The 19,801-nt window shown below is 46.5% G+C and overlaps 1 protein-coding gene across 2 annotated transcripts in view; it reads right to left on the bottom strand.

The window, feature by feature from the left end:
- Positions 1 to 5,333: 5,333 nt before the first annotated feature.
- RGS9 (regulator of G protein signaling 9) overlaps positions 5,334 to 19,801 on the bottom strand; it is a 29,519-nt gene continuing 15,051 nt past the window's right edge. For both annotated transcript variants that reach the window (XM_015880054.2, XM_015880055.2), the window contains exons 10-17: positions 17,720 to 17,749; positions 16,993 to 17,054; positions 15,215 to 15,328; positions 14,216 to 14,331; positions 13,702 to 13,789; positions 13,070 to 13,208; positions 12,380 to 12,465; positions 5,334 to 11,691 (exon numbers count right to left, since the gene is read on the bottom strand). In XM_015880054.2, coding sequence (XP_015735540.1) covers positions 11,520 to 11,691; positions 12,380 to 12,465; positions 13,070 to 13,208; positions 13,702 to 13,789; positions 14,216 to 14,331; positions 15,215 to 15,328; positions 16,993 to 17,054; positions 17,720 to 17,749 — 807 coding nt within the window. In that variant the 3' untranslated portion in view covers positions 5,334 to 11,519. The remainder of the gene's footprint in view (positions 11,692 to 12,379; positions 12,466 to 13,069; positions 13,209 to 13,701; positions 13,790 to 14,215; positions 14,332 to 15,214; positions 15,329 to 16,992; positions 17,055 to 17,719; positions 17,750 to 19,801) is intronic.

The raw sequence follows: 19,801 nt of genomic DNA, 5'->3' as shown, positions 1-19,801 counted from the left end.
ATTTTTTATCGTGTCTGTCCAGACTCACCCCTTACAGCACAGAAGAGCAGGTGTGAGGCAGGGAGCTGCGTGTGGGAGACATCCCCCAGCTGCATGGGACCCTTCACATGTGGCACCAGGTGACATCAGTCTGGTACTTGACCCAAGTGTGGTCAATGAGTGACTCTACAGCTGCTGGAACAAAACTGGGAACTGAAGGATGGGGGCTGAAGCATGAAGTTATCACACAGCCAAGAATAGACACAGTCAGTGCCCTCAGACAGCAGACCTTCCCCTTTTCCTTTCCAATAGGAGCTGGTAGAGCTGGGGATGAAGATGAATATTGGGGCTATCCCTTGTTGCATCAGTTACATATTCATTCTTTAGCTGGTAGTAGCTGATGCGCAACCTGCAATAGTGCACTCTCCACTTTGTATTGAATGGTGTTTTAGTGCATTCAGACCCCACCAGGATCATCAGCTGAAATCCCAATTGCCATCCTGTTTTCACATTAATGTGAAAAAGAACTAATCTTTGTTTCTGGATGCTTCCAGGCTGATTTCTTTCTCCTAGCTTGGCAGCAGCCCATCCCATAACTGGCACAGCACGGGGCCTCCTGCTCTCCCTCAACTTCATCTCTCCCTCCAGAGAAGCACTGCCCTCCATCACTGCCCTGCACAGCAGAGCCGCTCAGATGTGTGTTCCCAAGCCACACAGAGCAATCCCCAAATATTTGCCCTCCTCCCCTCCTGAGGCCGAAGGAATGCCTTAAAATGTCTCTAATCATGTAATCTCAGCTGTCATATGACCTCAGTGAGAGAGAGAGAGACGGCCAAATTCAGAGGAAACTGTTTGCTCAAACCTATCATTAGCTCTTCCTCCCCACCCCCCCAACCCCCCTTTTTAAATAAACAAACAAACAGCCAAAAACCCCTCAGCCTCAGGGCTGCTGTTGTTTTCCTTGCCCTAGAAAGCTTCGGGAATGGCATGTTTGGGGAACTTCAGCTATCAGGGGCTGCTCTGAACCCCACACTGGGGGCTGACAGCCATCCCTCTGCTTCCAGGGGCGTTATCAATGAGCAGCGCCATAAATCGTCTGCTGAGCAGGAACTCGAAGACCAAAGCCCTGTAACTCAAACAGGCTCAAAGCAAAAGAGTCCCTTTAGTGTGAGGGTGGTCTGTGTAAAGTTAGGAGACACCTGCTAACCCGTCCTGAGACACTAGCATCTGTGTAAACGTGCCCCCTCCCTGCGCCTGCAGCCCTTATAAGGTGTTGAATGAATCAGCTCCATGAAAAAGGCTCTGTTTGGGGCAGCTCTAAGGCTCACATGTACCTAAGCAAAACAGAGCCGGTGCTGTGCGGCCCTGGGATGGATTATCAGGGGCCGCAGGGAGGTCTATTAATTATTGTGACAAGATCTGTGTGTTGAGCGGTGCTCGGAGGGATGGGTGTGTGGAATCTGAGCAAGCCTCATGTTAGCCAGGAAGCCAAAGGGATGCAAGGAGCACAGGGGAGAGCACAGGGAACCAACAGCTGAGCAACAGGACCCAGCACCCAACTCCATTTCAACACAGAGTGGGCAGCGTGGTTCCATCCCTCTGAACCTGGGGGTCCTTTGCCGCAGCCATCTGCTGCAAGCTGCGTTCGAGCACTGATTTCTTTTTAATTGAAAAGCCAAAGCCAAGCAGTGAAATCTCTCCACACTCTTCCCTACGAATTAAACAGAGGGAATATATTAGCACCAGAGAAGCTGAAATCTGGAAATACCAATATTTCACCAAAGCACTTTGTTAATATGCAGAGAGCCGCGCTATGAAGTCTGTAGCTGTAGGTGAAATCTTCTCATCACCTGCTCTCAACATAACACACGCTTATCTGAAAGGACATTTACTTTCCTGTGCTTACCGGCTGTGTTTGAATTGTCAAATGACACTTTGCTGAAAATATTAAAACTTAGAGGTCACGGAGAGCCCGACTTGAAAGCAGGAACACACACATTCTTTCGTCTGAGAAAAGTGCATATTTGGGATTTTAAATGCAAATTTTCTGAGGGAGGAAGAATCGCTTTTCTGGCAGCGAAGCATTTGAAGGAAGGTTCTGCTTTAATTTTTGACAAGTGTTGGGCATAGATACTCTGCACTGCTATTAGAGAGAGGGGACAGAGCGGGGTGGTGGGGAGGTGGGGGGTCCTTGTATGCTCCTTAATGCTTCTCCTGCTGTTCAGTGCCTCCAAGTAACCCCTGTTCCCCTGGGCAGCTCACAGCATCCATCCCCAGGGTGGGGGGGTCTGTGGGAGCTGAATCTCAGGGCCTTTGGGTCTGGTCCTAAGCCCCAGCACAGAGCCCAGCTCCTGCTGCTGGAAAGGCAGGAGGTATCTGGCTTCTATGCTGTGACCCCAGGATTGTTTTCTTTCTGAAGGATCAGGCTTATCTGTTCCCCTCCTCTGTACATCCTTTAAGGGTGGTTGGTGAATGGATAGGAAGGAAGAAATAAAGATGTTTGGCATCTCTGAACAAATGCTGATGTGAAAGTGCCCCAGGGGAAATCTGCAGGTTGGCCAGAACCTTCCTGCTCTGCAGTGACAGTCCATGGGATGGATTGATGGATTGAGTGGCAGTCCATGGGATGGATTGAGGTGCATCCCAGACTAGGCATCAATGTGAGGTCAGACCTTCTATTCCTCTTCAGTGGTTTCCACTCAATGGTTTGAGCTAGAGTGCAGCCCTACCATGCTCCTACAGGTAATGGAGGGCAATAGCCCAATGCTGTCACCACCACTGCACTGTTCCCATGGTATTTTCACCAGCACATACATGGATGTTCTCACCATCACCCCATCACTTTGCTCTGAGCGCAGACCCTCCATCCCAGCAGCAATGGCCCCAATGGGGATGTGGCCCCTCCATCCCCAGCACACAGCTCACCCCGCTGGGCTTCTTGCCTCCCAGAGAGCTCCTCACTGCTCATCTGACATTTGGATGTGGTGTTGTTTTTATACATAAATGACATTATGACAAATGGTGAAGGATTAAATTACACTTCAATCAAATCAAGCCAAACCAGTAGGGATTGAGGTCCCAGTGGAAAGTGTACATGGAGTTCCTCAGCTTCCTGATTTGAATGACTTTGTTCTTCTTCCAGAGAAAGGCAGGAGGGGGGAAGGAGAAGAGAAGGGAAAGGGAGAGGAGGGGGGAATTTGGCCTAAAATGAAACATCTTCCTTTTAAGTTGAACATTTGAAAATGGCTGGGAGGAAAGAACTGAAATGCTGTAATGGCTGATACTGAAGAACAGCCTGGGACTTTTGCTTTTCGAGAACAGAAGCCAGGGAGAGAGCTGTGGTGTGAAAAAGGCAACGCTGTGCGCCTTGAAGGGGAAGGTGTTTGCAGCAGCCCATCTCCTGCAGACACTGAAAACCCCCTGCAAGGCACTAACCCAATTAGCTTTGCGAAGAGCTTTGCTGTGAAAAGGCAAAAGCACTGACAGTGGTTTTGGTAGAGGCTAAAGACAGCCTCACTCTGCCTTGCACTCCCAACAGAGTCACTTTCTTTTCTTTGTATCGCCAGATCTTGTGCAGGTTGGCTCGAGAGCCTTCAGCTCTGCATCCCTGCCCTACTGGAAAGCCTTTCTCAGCACCGTGCTGGCTGACAGCACTGAGTGGATGTGGGAGCACTTCTAAGGGCTGCAGGAATTATCATTCTGTGAATGGATCAGCCTGTAGGTAGACAGATAGACAGACAGATGGACAGATAATATGCTCCAGAAGCGGTGCTGGATACTCTGCTCTATGGGCTGTCTGAAATAACCACTGAGCATTAATTTCTATGTGCAAATCGTGGGTGTTGTGCCCAACAGATCCCATTAAAGACAGCCCATATGCATCGAGCAGAGTGTGTCAGGGGTCCTTTGGCTCAGGCTGTCTGATAGATGACCCATGAGGTTGTCTTCACCACTGCTTCTGCAGAAGACAAGCAGTAATGGGCGAGCTGCTCTACATTTAAAGGGCAGTTAACATTATTCTGGTCATTAGATGTCAACAACAATTGTACCTGCTGGATGAACCTCTTCCACTTTGCAGATAAAGGTGTCAGTCCTACTGAAATGAAATGAAAGGCAACTTCATCAGGGCTGGAATATTGTCCTCAATGCACAGTGAAGCCACTTCCATTGCAATCAGTGCAGCCCAGCAGCACATGCACACAACTATACATGTGCTCTGGCACAAGCTCCAGCCGGCTATTCCAAAGGACCAAAAGCAGAAGATTGTCCCTTTGCAGATGTCTGTTTGATATGAAGTTTCTCCCCACCTTAATAGGCTTTGCAAAGTATTTTAAGGAATAACGGAAGCAATAGTTCTCAGGAAGCCATTAGTTACCTATGGTTAATATCCCATCCGCTCACATCTCAACTTTCTGATGAAGAAATCAAGATCCACATTGGTTCAGCCTCTGAGGATAATAAAGACTTGGTAATATGTATAAATTTAAGTGGTTTTGAATAAGGACACCGCTTCAAAAAGCAGCCGAATTGTTACTTTGAAATAAGCCATTATTTTCTGCTTCTTTAAATTCCAGTCTTTAATAGGGGATAAGATCCAGACCGCCAAGAACCAAGGAGAGGTTTTGATGCAAATGAAAAGCAGCATTTAAGAAGCAGAAGCATCCCATAATAGAGCCCACACCAAACTGTCAGCTCTGAGACCTGCCTGGAACACCCAGGGGAGCATCAGGGCTGTGAGGTGTGAGCAGGAGGGGTGAGAGGCCCTGATCTCAGGTGCTGACCCCATCCATCAATGCAAAACTCACACTACAGCCCCATGTTTGAGCATCCTAACAGAATGGAAGGTCCAGCCTGGCACCACGGAAGGGCCCCTTGGATTCCACTTTCACTTCCCTATTGCCCCAGGGAAAACTCTCTTTTAGCCAGGTATGTGGAAAGGACATAGAAAATCCACTGTTCTGTGCACCCCATCCCTGGGGGAATTCAAGGCCAGGCTGGATGTGGCTCTGGGCAGCCCAGTCTATCGATTGGTGACCCTGCCCATGGCACTGGGGTTGAAACTAGATGAACTTTGAAGTCCTTTTCAACCCAGGCCATTCTATGATTCTGTGCTGATTCTCATCCTTGTGACAGTGCTTTCAGAAATGAGCAATGGAACAACATCCAAGGGGAAGAAGCTGGGGCTGGACCAGGCCCTCCTGGTGGCCATGGACCTTGTGTCGCTGCCCCATGGCACACATGGATAAAGTGGGGCAGCAATCAGAGGCAGCCCCTGTGAGAAGGCCAGGTTGGCCAACAAACAGCCTCCATCCCATGTTTTCCAAAGAAAATAAAAGGGCCACAGCCGGGATGGGTGGGATCAGCCTAAGTCATGTACATTTATTTAACAAGAAAACTCATTGATAAGCAAACCACCTGATGCTTGCACAGCAGAAAAGAAAACACCTGGTTCTGCCTGTGGGTTGATAAGCCAATATCTTTAATCTTTCTTTTTTTTCTCTCTCTTGATGACTGAAGTACACACTCTGTGCGGCCCTATGCTCCAGCCACATTGGTAATAGTAACAAAGCTTTGATGTCCCCTTCATTCAACAGAATGTTGTTTAGTTCAAAGCGAAGAACAGAGGCAATTCTTTGCTTTTAAATTATTAGCTCCCTAAGTCTTCTGTAATGATATAGTTTGACTGAAGTGTGCAGTTTATTAACTACATAAAGACGATATTATTAGAGCGGAGAAAGGCAGCCGAAAGTTTTGCCTTTCAGCTCAGCAGCAGGGGTTTTTGATACTTTGATCTCAATCAATGCTAAATGTCTTTGTGAGATAGAGGGAGCAGCAGAAATTACCTTTGGCACCATGACTACATCAATTATTTAGTTCTTTTTCTTATAAATTAAAGTGTTCTTCAACTTTTACCCCAATTTTTTTTTCTTTTTCTTTTTTTATTTTTTTATTTTTTTTTTCCCCTTCAGTTGATTGGGATAAAAAAGGAAGAAAAAAAGAAAAAGCTGATGAGAAGAAGTCTGGCTGTGCACACTAATAGAAATCCCACTGCCCTCTCCCAGTCCTGGCCTGGAATGGTCTCACCTGGTGTGGGGAGATGGATCCATCCAAACAACAACAGCAGGATGGTAGCTCGGGTTAATGTGCTGTTTGACCCAATGGCTGCATAGGTTATTGTTGCATATTTGTCCGTGTCCAGACTAATTTTCTTTCTTTCTTTGCTCACTCATTGCCAGCATGAATGCAACCAGAAAATGGGACACGCAATGAAAGCGAAAGGATTGCTCTGAGAAGGATTTGATGGTGCTTATGGAAACTCCTTCCATTGCTCCCAGCACAGTGCAACAGCGGGAAGGTGAAGGAGCAAGAGCTGCTCCAGCAAGGAGGATGCTGAGAATAAATTCAGTTGTCCCCTTGTAATACTCCAGGGAAGGGGCAGAGCTGGTGGGCAAAGAGCAGAGCCAAGGGAGAGGGAATTGCTGCCATCCATGGGGAAGGAGTGGCATGTGGGTTCAGCACTGTGTTGTAGCAGCCTGTGTTGGAAACTGCTGGAAGCAAAAGCTCAGCTGATGGATGAGCACTGGGGTGATGGCTTCACACTGCTGTAGAGCCCAGTGCTGTCCTCTGGCCTGGGAAATGCTGCGAGGGAGCAATAAAAGAGGTCTTTGCAGAGATGCTGAAGCATGAACTATGGGAACTTTGGTATATTTATATGTAGAACATGTTGGAGAACAACATAATTCTGTTTTCATGGTGATCAAAGTTTTGCAAGAAGGAGGACTTGAGACAGTGTGCTGAGCTGCTATGGCAACATGAATTTTAAAAGGTAAACTGACTTGCAATAGCTCATCTTTTCCTCTTTGGTGTGGTGTAGAAGAGATCTGGGAACCTGCAGCCCCAAAGGGATCCTATGAGGTGCTCACCTCTGCTTCCGGGCCAGGCGTAGTGCAAAATACATACAACAAATCCCCGGAGGCAATGGGAAAACTCCCCACTGCCTGTATTTCCTCCTGCATCCCCGAGGCTCTGCACCCCAATAAAGCTGACTCATGGAGACTTTATCATCCAGAATGTCTTTATCAGCATTCAGACACTCAGATGTTCGCAGGTTGGGGTGTGGATGCCCTGAACTGATCCTATTCCAGAGCCTGAGCCCCTGCACAGAGGTAAGTTCCACCCACAGCACTGTTACACCACCAGGTTCCCATCTCACTGGGGGATGCGGTGATGCTCCGTGCAGGATGAGCCTGCTTACAGAGCCATCCCTTTGCACAGCCTGCTGAAACCACCCCATGAATCTCATGGTAACCAACTCTCTCCTGAGCCAACCGGTGCTTCCTGCTCCCGAGGCCTGATCCTGTGGGATGCTGAGCATTCTTTGTTCCATTTTTAAATTAATGAGGCTTGAGCAATGCAGAGTCAGAGACTTGAGGGAAAAAAGAAATCAAAGAGGTGCTTGGTGCTTTTGGTGTTTGTGTCCCAGCTGGAGAGAAGAGAGGGAAATGTCAGGTCTGGGGGGAGGTTTGAGAGACGTCCATCACCTGGAGAAGAGTTTTTTATTCATGTATTTTAACAGGGGCTCAGCACCACAGGGATGCAACATCCCACACTCCAGCCTTCAGGTCACACCAGCACTATGTGCCCATTGAGGTGGCAGAGCTGCCAGCACTGCTTTCTGCTCCCATCCCGTCCCAACAGTGTCCCCTTGAGGTTGCTGGGAGGCAGCCCGGGATGTGGGGAACCCCAGAAGCCAGCCTTGTAGCCAACGGAGGACAAGGAAAGTATAAACATATGATCACAACAAAGCCCAGTGCCTGTGGGGCAGGCTGAGCAGAGGGGGATAGAGGAGCCTGAACAGGTACATGGTGCAGGACCTGCACCTGGGAGCAGCACATTCATTAATTAAGCAGCATCCTTTGCCCTTCCCCATGCATTCAAACCATACCTGGAGCCCAGTGGCAGCATAGCAGCTCAGGCACAGAGCTCTCCCAGCAGTGAGCAGGACACTGGGATCCTCACCACCGCCGCAGCCTCCTTTCTTCTCTCAGCCAAACAGCAGGGAGTTTTATAAGAAACTGCCCACAGGGAGGGATCACTTTTTCCAGTCATTAACCTTATACATCCCTCACATTATCGGAATACTCTGGATGTGGAAGTTGCTGCAGTGAGCTAATTCTTCCAGGTGACTCCAGGAGGCTTTAAATGGGCTACTGCACAGCGAGGGGATCTGAACTGAAAGAGCTCTGACTCCAACACGCTCGACCTCCAACAGGGCTGTGAGCCTCAGATGTCACCGTGTGAGCACTGAGTGGCAATGGGGGCATGGGGGAGATTCCACCAACCTCAGCTCTGCAAAGTCAGCCCCATACAAAGCAACGATCAGCAGCTTCACCTCCTGTCACGGGGGTGGGGAAAAGTGGAGTTCATAGAGAAGCCTTTGCTGCTCTCCTGCACCGTTTGCTCTTTGGGATCCTTTCTGGTTTTGATTAAGAAATGATGCCACTCTGTGGCTTCTCAAGAAGGGTTTAGCGTTGTTTTTGTTTTGTCTCAGCTATTAGCTGGCTTTTAATGAACTTGGTGCTACAAGTCTTAGTCCCACTCTGCAAGCTCTGCTCCAGCTGTGTTGTGTACAGTGTGCTGACACCTCATGGCCAAGAAAGTAATTCAGATAAGACCATTTCCCAGCATATACGGACATAAATTCTCCATCTGCTTTAAGGCAAGAAACCAGGTTCGTTTATCAAGGAGTTTGTAATGAAGGTATCTGAATATATCAAAGATAGGAAGGAAAAAGTCCAGAAATGCTTCGAATTCTTGAATTACAAGCACACGGGTGTATCAGGACCCATAGGGCACAATGAGTCCAAGCCCCAATGAATGATAACACAAGGTGGTGTTACGTCTCAGACTGAAGCCCCATGTCTCCAGCTGGGGCTGCAGTAGCTCAGGCTCAGTTAATGAAGCCCTTTGGATGAGTAGGAGGAGACATTCATCCACCCAGCTCCCAAGGCCTCACTGCATCAGGATGAAATGCAGCTCAAGGCTCCAAACTGAAGTACTGAGAGCAGAAGTACATACAGACAATGCATGCATGGCAAAGAGATGGCAGAGAAGGATAAACACACTGAGACACGACAGAGAAGGATGAACAGGTTTTTGGTTTGGGTTTTTTTTTCCATTTTCTACATTTATTTTTATTAGACAGATGAATGCATGAAAGCAATGCCCAAGAAACAAACAACCTCCTGCTCTGACTTGCAATGGAAACAAACAATTTCTTGGCTGACATAAAGTGAAGTTCAGTTTGTACCATGGTCACACTTTGTACCACGCAACCTTCCTCTTTAGGGACTGAGCAGCAAGGGACCAAGCTGTGTCATACCAGCTTACTCAGCCTATAAGCAGAACAGAGCCAGCTTCTGCCTGGAGTTACACCAGCATGGGGACTCCAGAGCAGCATTAACCCAACTGGCAGCATTAACCCTTGCCAGTAGGACAGCAAGGTAAAGCTGAGATGTTAAAATCAAATCAGAGAAAGGAATAGATAGAGGTAACATAAAAAGCACAGCTGCAAACAAAACAGAAGTAGAATCAGAGGGACTGACTGGAACACACAGATTTGCTATTTATTATTTATATCCTGACTTGATCTTCCATATGTTACTACTACTGGCAATCCCAACACGTTCAGTGCTCCATGTTACACGAGCTCTGAAGAACATAGAGCTCATCACATCCAAACAGCTTTAAACCAACCCTGCCAGGCTCTTCAGTGCTCTCTTGTCAAGGTAAGCTGATGGTTCTCAGTACCTCGTGTAAACAAGCCTTGTGGTTTTAAGCATTCATACCTGAATCTGCTCCCCCTTATGGTACTGCAAAATTTACCATTGATTCCTTTGGGAACATGAACAGAGATTTAGCAAGCAGGCCTTGACATCAGAGCAAAAGACTCATGCAACTTGATTTCAATTCCTCTAAAAAGGTTATATCACCATTAGGTTAACAGAGGTCATTGAAAATCTCCCATAGCTCAGCTGCAAAACGAAGGAGGCTGGTTCTGCAGGGACACCAGATCAGATCACATAGCCCTGAATCTGCACCTGATAATATGCTCATGGGAAGCAAGAATTCTATTCAAAGCTGCTTGGGCCTAAGGCCTGGCTGTGACAGGCTGGTCTATATGCAGATCCTACTCACACCAGGTTTCTCTACCTTCGTTTTTCTGCAGTTTCATTCCAGTAGTAAAAATAAATGAACAATACAGAGGAGTTAAGTGGTTTCCTGTACTTCAGTTCTTCCCATCCAGTTCCTCTGCTTCCCCCAGCTTCTAACAAACAAGATTTTCTGCCTTCCCCACCCCCACCCCACTGCCTTCACTGAGCTTTGCAGGAATCTTCCCAGTTCTGATAATCATCAGCCTGGTCCAGACAGGCTGGGAATCTCCCCAAGCTCTTTAGCGCTAACGTAGTTGTTTAGATTTCCTATTCTAAGGAGCAAAAGAGATAGAAGAAATGGAGAAAAAAAGAGAACAACAACAAAAAATCCCACTACTTAAACTTGAAATCAACTCTTAACACCTCTGCCCTGGCTCTTCTTTGCCTCTGGGCTACATACCAGTGACAACTGGAACTACCTCCTGTTATTTCTTTATTTTTTATTGTACAGAAAATAGAATAGCAGGAAAAAGACAAGACAAGAGGCAGAAATGACTTGATAAAAGAAACACAAAGATATGGCAGCATCTCTCAAGCACTCCTGCGAGCTCCTGTGAGAGACAGCTCTAAGCCTGCACACCTAGCTCCTTGTGTGTAGGGTAATGGGGAGAGAGCAGAGCTTTCCACTGATCTCCAGTGTGCCAAGGGAACTTGGGATTGTCATTAAAATTCAAAGGGACACCCAAACCTTCAGAAATGCTCCTTGTATTGTTCTCACAAGAAGTCTGTCCCGTTCTTCTGCCTGCAGCTCCTTTGCACTGATTGGGAGGTGCAGGATATGTGAAGTGCCTTAGAGCAGATGGAGAATTTATGTGACCACTCCTCCCAGTGGATGAACACCACAGGAGGGTGAACAATCCTGCTGAGAGGATGGACACCAGCATGGACACATTCTGAGCTGGGGTGCCTTGCTCTGCTCCCTGGACAGTCCTCAACTGCTGCTCCAAGGAAGGTCAGTATGAACCCAAAGGACTGGGACAGCACAGCTTCACTCTACCTTGTGCCATCCCAGCTGCCGGAGGAGCAGCAGACAGGGAGAGGCAGCCGAAGGCATCCCCCATCATGGTGTGCACAGAGGGATTTTAGCCCTATGCTGTGAATCCAGCACAACCAGCAGCCTGGCTCCAGTAGCAATCCCATGCCTGATGTGCCTGGGAAGAGACATCCGCTGCTGCAGAAGCCATGGCAACATGCAGGAAGCAGGCTGCTGGCAGAGCTGGCCTGGGAAACCTAAAGCAGCACTGACACCTTCAGGAAGGGGAGACAAAGCTCAACACTGGCCTCAGCTTGTCTTTTCCCTGCGCTGTGCCCTGCAGGGCTCAGAGCCTACTTGGGAGGTTCCTGCTTGAGCTGGCTCCTCCGATCCAACTTGCTCATGACCTGTGTGATGTCCACAGTGGCGGCAGCTTCTTTAGCTTTGGCTTCTTCCTCCTGCTGCCTGAGGATGATGGGGCTGGGACTGGAGCGGAGATGACGGCGTCCGAATGGGAAACTGGAACTGCGCAGGAAGAAAAAGAAACAAAAGTGTGAAAGTCCATTATTCCTCTTTTTGTTTGCTAGGCTGACGAGTGGAAGAGGAACAGAGAAAAGAGCACATCACCCAGTCTGGCTCTGACAGTGCACATCTTGTTTGGAGAAGCTACTGCAGTTCAAGTTGCCTACATTTGCTGTGCAACTCTCACCTCGGTTTGGAAGGAGCCATTTTAAGCCTTCCCCTTCTCAGGCTGTCTACCTTGTATCACCCACAGATAAGACGCCTTTCACCTTCACTGTGTAGGGTGCAAACAGTTTTGTCCAGGCAGAGCAAAGCAGAATCCATGGAGGATCCTGCAGCAGCTCTTCATCACCTCTGGCAGCCAGTGTTTCATGGCTGAGAGTTCTCATACCCTCCCTCCTTCCAAGAAAAACGCCACGATTAATGCAACAATCACAGCATTTCTGAAAAGACCCAACAGGCAAAGCAGATGAGTTATCGTCAAGCAGATTCTGATTGCACATGAGGCATTTCCAAAGGGCTCACAAATAGGCAGCATAATGAATCTCAAAGAAAGGCATCTTCTTAGTGAAAAAAAAATATATTTAATTAAGCGAAAATCTAAATGATAGTAATTTTGCTGTAACCCAGGCTTTTTCAACCCTTACAACAAGAAAAGCAAAAACCCACAACTGTGTTTAGTTTCACTTGCCTTTTTTTGACAGTTTCTTGTGGCACAACAGCCTTGGCCAGCATTTCCTTGTATACTGGAGACTTTAAATAGCGGCCATAGGAGTCCTATAGGAGAAAAAAGGGAAGTTGGTAGCTATGGGCTTATTAAATTCACCACCAAATATATCTGCTTGGGAGCCAAGGAGGCTGGGAACTGGACAGCCTCACCCAGCAGCCCCAAGTGACTTCAATTCTTCAGGCTAATGTAGATACTTAAGCCAATATCTTTTCATCTTGTAAAATTCCCAAGAATTTTCATCTCCTAGTAACACTTCCCAGGTACAACCCAGGGGTCCCACAGTCATTGCAGGGTGAAGAACTCATGTTTCAGAAGCCAAACCTTTCAACAACTGGCTTAAAATCAACTTTTGCTTTCATTGTCCATTTGCATTAGCTGCTGATTTGGCCAGCAGCATTCCTCCTTGCTGAGCACAATTTGACCGAGGGGATATTTAGGAAGCAGGACTTCTAGCATTCACCTAACCACAGCCAACCTTAGGAAAAAAAGCAGCAGCAAAATACAAAGACCTGACCCAGTGTTTGCTTAAGTCAGCAAATCTGAGGGATTTTCAAACAGAGGCCACTCGAAAGTGACAGCTGGTAACAGTCAAAGACATGGAAAGGCCACGAGACCTGGAATCCCCCCGAGGCTTGGAAACAAATAACAAACCTTTTTCATCAGCATGTAAATGTGGGTTTGAGCAGCGTCTAAAACATAGCGATGAGGGTGCTTGAGGCCTTTGACCGTGATGCCCATTGTTGTGCCATCGATGTTAATCCAGCGCCTAGCTCCTGGAGCAAGGAAGAGCCTACAAGGAGAGATGGATCAACAGCGTCATTAACAAGTGAATTCCCGGAGATTCCTCTGTCTGTGGATGAAAGGAAAAGTCCCTCCAACTTCCCACTACAATTTGCTGTAAATGATCTCGAGCAATTAATCTTCTCTCCAGCAAAGTGAGCTGTGACATTCAGTCACTTCCTCTTGCAATGTAACACACAATATAAACCAAATTTTAGCCCTCTGGAAGCAAAAAGGGTCTCTCTACTCATTCTGTGGCAACGCTATGACATTTGCTCTTCTGCTATTTAAACTACAAGCTAAGATTTCTCTTAAACATTATACTGGAGAGCAGAGGGGAAAAGCAGCCATGTAACAATATTTAAGCTTTTATCTTCACGAGCTCCATTCCTACATGGGGATATGGCAAAGCTTCAGGAATAAACTGCTTGGGTAATGACAACGGGTGGAGAGAGAATACGGGACTCATGTAGAGAGTGTAAGAATGTAAAATCATCACTCACTTGTAAATTTCTTCTGCTTTTTCTTTGACTTTGGACTGGTCTCCATATTTGAGATCCTCACAGGCTTCCCAGAAACTCAGGTTCTCTCCTGCACACAACAAGGATTCAGTGAGTACAGAATGAGACCAATGAAATCCCATTTATTAACTCCTAAACTGAATTTGTTTGATTCAATACAACAGAGCCCCAGGTCAGAGCCTCTCTAGTTCTTACAGCCACCCTAAAAATCTCCTGGAGACTTAAGGAATGAAACAGCTTCCCACTGCAAGAGCATGCAAATTCAACCAGCTCCAGCTCACACGAGTGCCCTGTACAGCTGTACTGCATGTCCTATGCCACTAGGTGGTATTGCATGCACTGGCTGCACAGTCGCTCTACTTCGTGACTTTTATCTCTGTTACAACTCACGGCATCTATTGCAAAGGCACGGATTTCTCCTGGTGCCCCGGCTCAGCTGAGCAGCAGCATCCTGCTGTGCGCCCCAGGCAATGAGAAAGAGAGTCAAGGGACTCACCGCTGAATTCCTTCTTCAGGAAGAGCTGGAAGTTCTGCCGACCTTTTGGGTCTCGTATCAGCTCGCTGAAATTAAAAGCCCATCGCTCCACGCGCATTCTGGTGGGGATTTCCACTCTGCAGAGGTTGAATACAAACAGTACTGCCAGTTTCATGAGGTCTATCTAAATGATTGAATAATTAAAACCAAAATGTTGGAATGTCAGGAGACTTAGTGCTTTCTGTTTTCCAGAATGCCGTAATGAGCTCCTTAAGTCAGCCCCGCTAAGGAAGCAGTAATTAAACAACTTGGTACACAATGGGATGAGGGTTTATCTTGCACTTATTCTGCTTTCACAATGCTGGCCCAGCTTTGCTGAAGGTTTGACTCAGTCCCAACCTGGAGGAGGACATCATTGTTGCCCAAAGCTTTCACTATGTGAAGGTATCCTCTGGGGCTGTCTTAATGGGATATTATCACTATAACAGGATTGCTGGTCTCAAATGAGAAGCTGCATGCTTCAGCCCCAAAGTTGCTAATACACAATTAGCAAATACTATCTGAATAGGAACCAAGGGATATCTCAGAGAAGGGACGGACCATCAGTACATGTCCCCAGTCCAAACTCCCTAAAAAGCCAAGTAGTTGAACTCTGAATTGCTAAACCATTGGCAGGGGCTACATTAGTAGCAAGGTTAATACTAAATCAAGTGCTATACCTGAGCATAACTAGTCATATTCTATCTTTGTGCTAGTAAAACTGAAGTCATCCAAGGGAGTATTAGGCCCATTGAGCAGCTTCTAAGTGCATGCTCCCAACATTTTAGGAATTTCCATGGTGTTAAGGAAGTATTCCCCACAGACACTTATTTTAGCCATGTCAGAAGGGGAATTGTTGCCCTGCTCATGATCACGGCCTGAATATCACGATGAGATCAGTGGTTCCCCTTTCTGATTTCAACCAGCATAAAGGTCACTGTAAACCACAAGCTGGCAAAAAAAAACCAAAACACTACATACAGCTTTGCATTGAGATCCCAGAAATCAGGGTCATCTGTTATCCAGGGGTTGCTAGGGAGGCATCCAGACAAGATAGGATCATTGGAGAGAAACTGCTCAGAGTACTTCACAAGCCTGCGAGTAAATTGAACAAAATTAAAATCATAACTTACAACAGAATCGCAGCCAGACCCATTACAATCAAATGAATGGCTGCACAGACTAAAGTTATGCTCAGAGCTGCTGCCTTACCATGGAGATCTGCAATGTGGCCCCTGCCTAAATACAAAAACCAATTCAGTAGCGCAGTTAATCTTCTGCGCTTCCCAAACAGAAATGTCCCAAGCATCTTTCAAAGCACTGATTATATCAGGTCAAGTTCTGGGATATCCAGGGCTCCTTCATCACCTCCTTTTGCCCTCTCACTTCAAGGAAGTGGGACTAAGCCCACAAAAGACTGCTGTCTCCTTCTGCAGCCAATAGGTCAGATAGAGAAATGCCTGCCCCCATGCTGTTTTGTGCCACACACTGCAGAGAAAAGGAAAGCAAACACTTTTGCTCAGATTGGATCCTCTGCAGCCTCCCCACAAGATGTAAGAGATCCCAACAAGCTCTGGAAGAGATAAGGCAGTGCTCAAGGCACATCCTGACTTCCCTCTCCACTCACATACTATAAAGCCCATTCCCATACATGAGGGTGAGGGCTCAGCACAGCACAAAAATCTCCCTATCCTAGCAGGAACCAGACAAACCCTTCTACCTTCTAAGTTGGTGAGACTTGTAATTACAACCAATTTCACTAATGTCCTGGAATTTTAATTCTCTCCTCCCTTTTTCATTCTTGAACAAAATCATCTGGTTTCTCTGTTTAAAATTCCCTCCAGGCCAAACTGCTTTTATGTGCTCAAAGCAGGGAGTGCACTGTCCAAGGGCCTGTTGCTAACAGGCACCCTGGCATAGATCCGGTGATTATATAATGCTTCTGCACAAAGTATAGCACAGGTTTGGCACAGAAGTGCTTGATCCTATCTTTTCACTGGAAATGCCAAGGCATTCAGCACCTGCATAATTCTCTCCAGTCCATGCATTCTAATTAAGCTGCAAATCTAAACCTGTCAACTCAGGTAACATCATTCTGTTCTTTTAATGATTAATGCTTTGCAGCTCCTCCTAAATCAATGTAGTGCTCTGATGCATGCACGCTATCTAGTTACTGATCTTATCCTCGTCAACAATAATTTGATTTGGAGCCAATCCCACAGCTGAAGATGGAGATCCAACTTTCCCAAGTGTTTTGCGCTCCATGTATTGGGCATAATTCTTTATAAGACTAGTACTAATGTGTAACTTTAAGCATCCCAAATTCCTGGATGACAGACAGGTACCCCCAGTTCCATCATACACTTCAGATAACCGAGGCAAAGAGAGTTTTACATGAGCTGGGTGTAAATGACAAAGGATCAAAACTGCTTGTGCCTTGCAAGCTGTGAAGATGGTATGACTTCCTATGCCTTCCCTCCTAATTCATTCATCTATGTCTGTCTTTCTATGAGGGAACAGGCCCAAGCTCCACGTTTATCTTGGATTTGAGAGGATCTGCTGGGTGGCATTGACACGTATGTAACATGGCACAGGAGCACACAGCCCAGCCACCAACATACAAACAACAGGCTGTGCGGCCACTGCAGCCACTCCCCAGACTGAGTCACCAGCTGCAAGAACAGACAGCTTCATCATCTCACTCAGAGATGAGCACCAAAGACTAATTAATGTGTGGACAGAAGGAAATCGGGACTTACCCTCCAAGGGAGACAGAAGATTTCACTCTGGACTTCATGATGGCCTGTTGATAGTACATAATCTGAAAGGGATCAGACATGCCCAAGGTTAGGAGAAATGAGATATGCAGACAAGCCCTCTCCTAGGCAGGAGAGAGGCAGTACATACAGTACCTACAACAAGGAGCTCTTCTTCCCAGCTATTTATTGGATGTCCAAGGAATCACAACATCCCTAAACTGTCAGAGAAAAATGGCTATTTTCACTGAGCTCAATGAAAATACCAGAAGCCCATTTTTCAGTGTGAAAGTAATGAAAAAACACTCCTTGCTATAAAAGAACTGCATAGTAGCTACCATTCTCAGCACCTAGAAATGCTCTGATGATTTAGCATGTAATTATCATTGATCCTTGGCTGTCTCTACGCTGGCGCCATTGGATGTATCTCCTGTGATTTCCCCACCACTAATTTGGATCTGTTGGATTTTAGCCCTGCTATCTGCTCTTGCTGAGCCTTCAGTGTTTCTTCATGTCACTATGAGAGCTGCTGCCTGCCCACTGCAGTGGGAGGAAATGTGCTGAGAACACAGTGGCCAAAAGCTCTGTGCTGCACAGACACTGCCAGCCAAACCAAAGCATCCTTAGAACAGATTATCCCTGGCAAAGGGGGCTCTGATCCCTCGAGTAACAGTGATAAAAGCAATACATACATGTTGGAACAAGCAGTAATCAAGGAATGACCAGTTACCTCTCTCCTATAAACATCCATTGTTTTTTTCTGTAAAATAAAGAAACACAAATAAAGGAATTGGGGTGGGTGCTTTCACTCATCCTCTTTGAGACACGAAAACATCATTGCACTGCTGCTGTCGTGCAGTGCTCTCCAATTAATTCTCATTACAAGTAAAATCAAACATAGCAGCTCAGCTAATCAGGGTATCATCAAAGCTAAGAGCATCCACACACCGTAAATCGTTCCATTAGCTGTATTTACTGTTAGCACTGCTTCTTCCATCACAGCCTGCCTGTATGCCTTCAATTAAAGAGGTATTCTAATGGAGCTAAAATAGATTCGTTTACGAGACACAGATTAGATCATTCAATATTAGGTAAAGGAGACAGGAACCAACACATTGCAAAATATAAACACCACAATTAAAAGCCTCAGAAGCTGTATCTGCTGTGCAAAGGGTGCTTACGTTGTGATTTGAGTAACTCAGACTATGTTACATGTCATCCACAAATGAGCAAGCAATTGAAGGCAAGAAATTAACTGCAGGGTGTTTATGCACACATCTTTCTTTGAAGCACAGTTACTTTGTGTGAAGTAAGCTTGAAGAAGGAAAGGAAAAGACAGCCTAAATCAGAGAAGCTCCCAGCAAGCCTTTAAAGGCTTCTGCAGGCTTTCAGTTCTGTGCTTCCTGTTCTAGCTAACAAGAGCCACACAGATAATCTGCAGACCAGAATTATCCTATCTAATTAACCCTGCAGCAGACAGTGGCCTGCAGAGTGCCTTGTGGAAGCACAGTGTCTGTCAGCCACGACGAACAGAACATCTGCTGCCAAACAACACAGGCAGCCTGCTTCTATTCTCTCCTAAGAGCCTGCAAAGCGCTGCCCCTGTTTGAAGGGGACTGTAATGGAGACACTGATACAGATCTGATTTTGCATTTGAACCATGATCAGCAGCCCTGCTCAGGAGGTAGAAACTGTTCTATAACTGGAAGAAAAACATGCATATTTTGTTGTAACCTGGTTGTTTTTGAGTGGGCACACTCACCATCTCAGTAGCAGGAACAAGATTTGCAGCAGATAAGCCACTGCCACAGAGCCATCCCCTCTGATCCTAACACAAACCTAGCCTGGCTGGTGTGGAACTAACAGGAATCCTCACTGTGTTGGCATTGCAATGGGAGGAAGTTTTTGCTATTGGAAATACCGTGACCAACTCTGAATAACTGCATAATCTCAGCTGGGACAAGCAGGACAGCAAACACCAGTTGTACCAGCAGAGATGCCCTGCTGGCTGCACACGAGGAACTGCACGTGAGGGGTTAAGGGTTGACATGCCAGCAGGAGTACAAAGCTGCTGGACAATAGGATCATTGGCCACAGGGTTGTGCAGCTTCCCTCGCTGATGTGAAGGTTCCTGGGACATCTTACAAATAATTGAAAGATAAACCCTGAATATCAGTTTTCACCCTTCCTGGCTCTTGGCCATACCACTGATGCCAGGCAAACTTTCATGCAGGCATCACTGCTTCCTCTTTTTTTCAATGTTAATGCTGTTCCATACACACTGTAGAAATATAGGCAAAAAACAGGCACCTGCTTGCACAGAGAAACCAGCTTCATTTACTGACCTAGAAATGCCCTCATCACAGAACTTTGTTTCTGTTTCAGGCCTCCTAATTCCTGCACAATAGGAGCTCACTATCTCCTTGAGGAACCTGAGATACAAATCAGGCCCCATTAGATTTACAATGTGCCAGCTGAACCGTTCCATTTGATGAAACTGAAGAGTGGCCAGGGCTTTTACTTAGGGAAAAATCAACAGTTTAAAATTCTTAGATGATTTTAAAAGGCCTCTCATGTCTTCTTCTGTTTTGTCAGGTGGGTTCCTTGACCAGGTGCAGTGCAGTGGGGTGAAGAGAAGGTGGATGCTGGCATAACAGCTTGAAGGCAGCTCACATGGTAAAGTTGTATTAGTCTTCTAGAGGGATCTTAGCGAGGCAGGCAGCACACCACACACACACAAGACAAACAGCTGCTGGGAAAGAGAAGAAGAACTCGGTAAGTTGAATGTTACACAGAGCAAAAATAGAGCAAT

This window comes from Coturnix japonica, chromosome 18, assembly GCF_001577835.2.
Source record: "Coturnix japonica isolate 7356 chromosome 18, Coturnix japonica 2.1, whole genome shotgun sequence".
NCBI classification, from domain to species: domain Eukaryota; kingdom Metazoa; phylum Chordata; class Aves; order Galliformes; family Phasianidae; genus Coturnix; species Coturnix japonica.
This window is presented reverse-complemented; position numbering and strand designations above follow the sequence as displayed.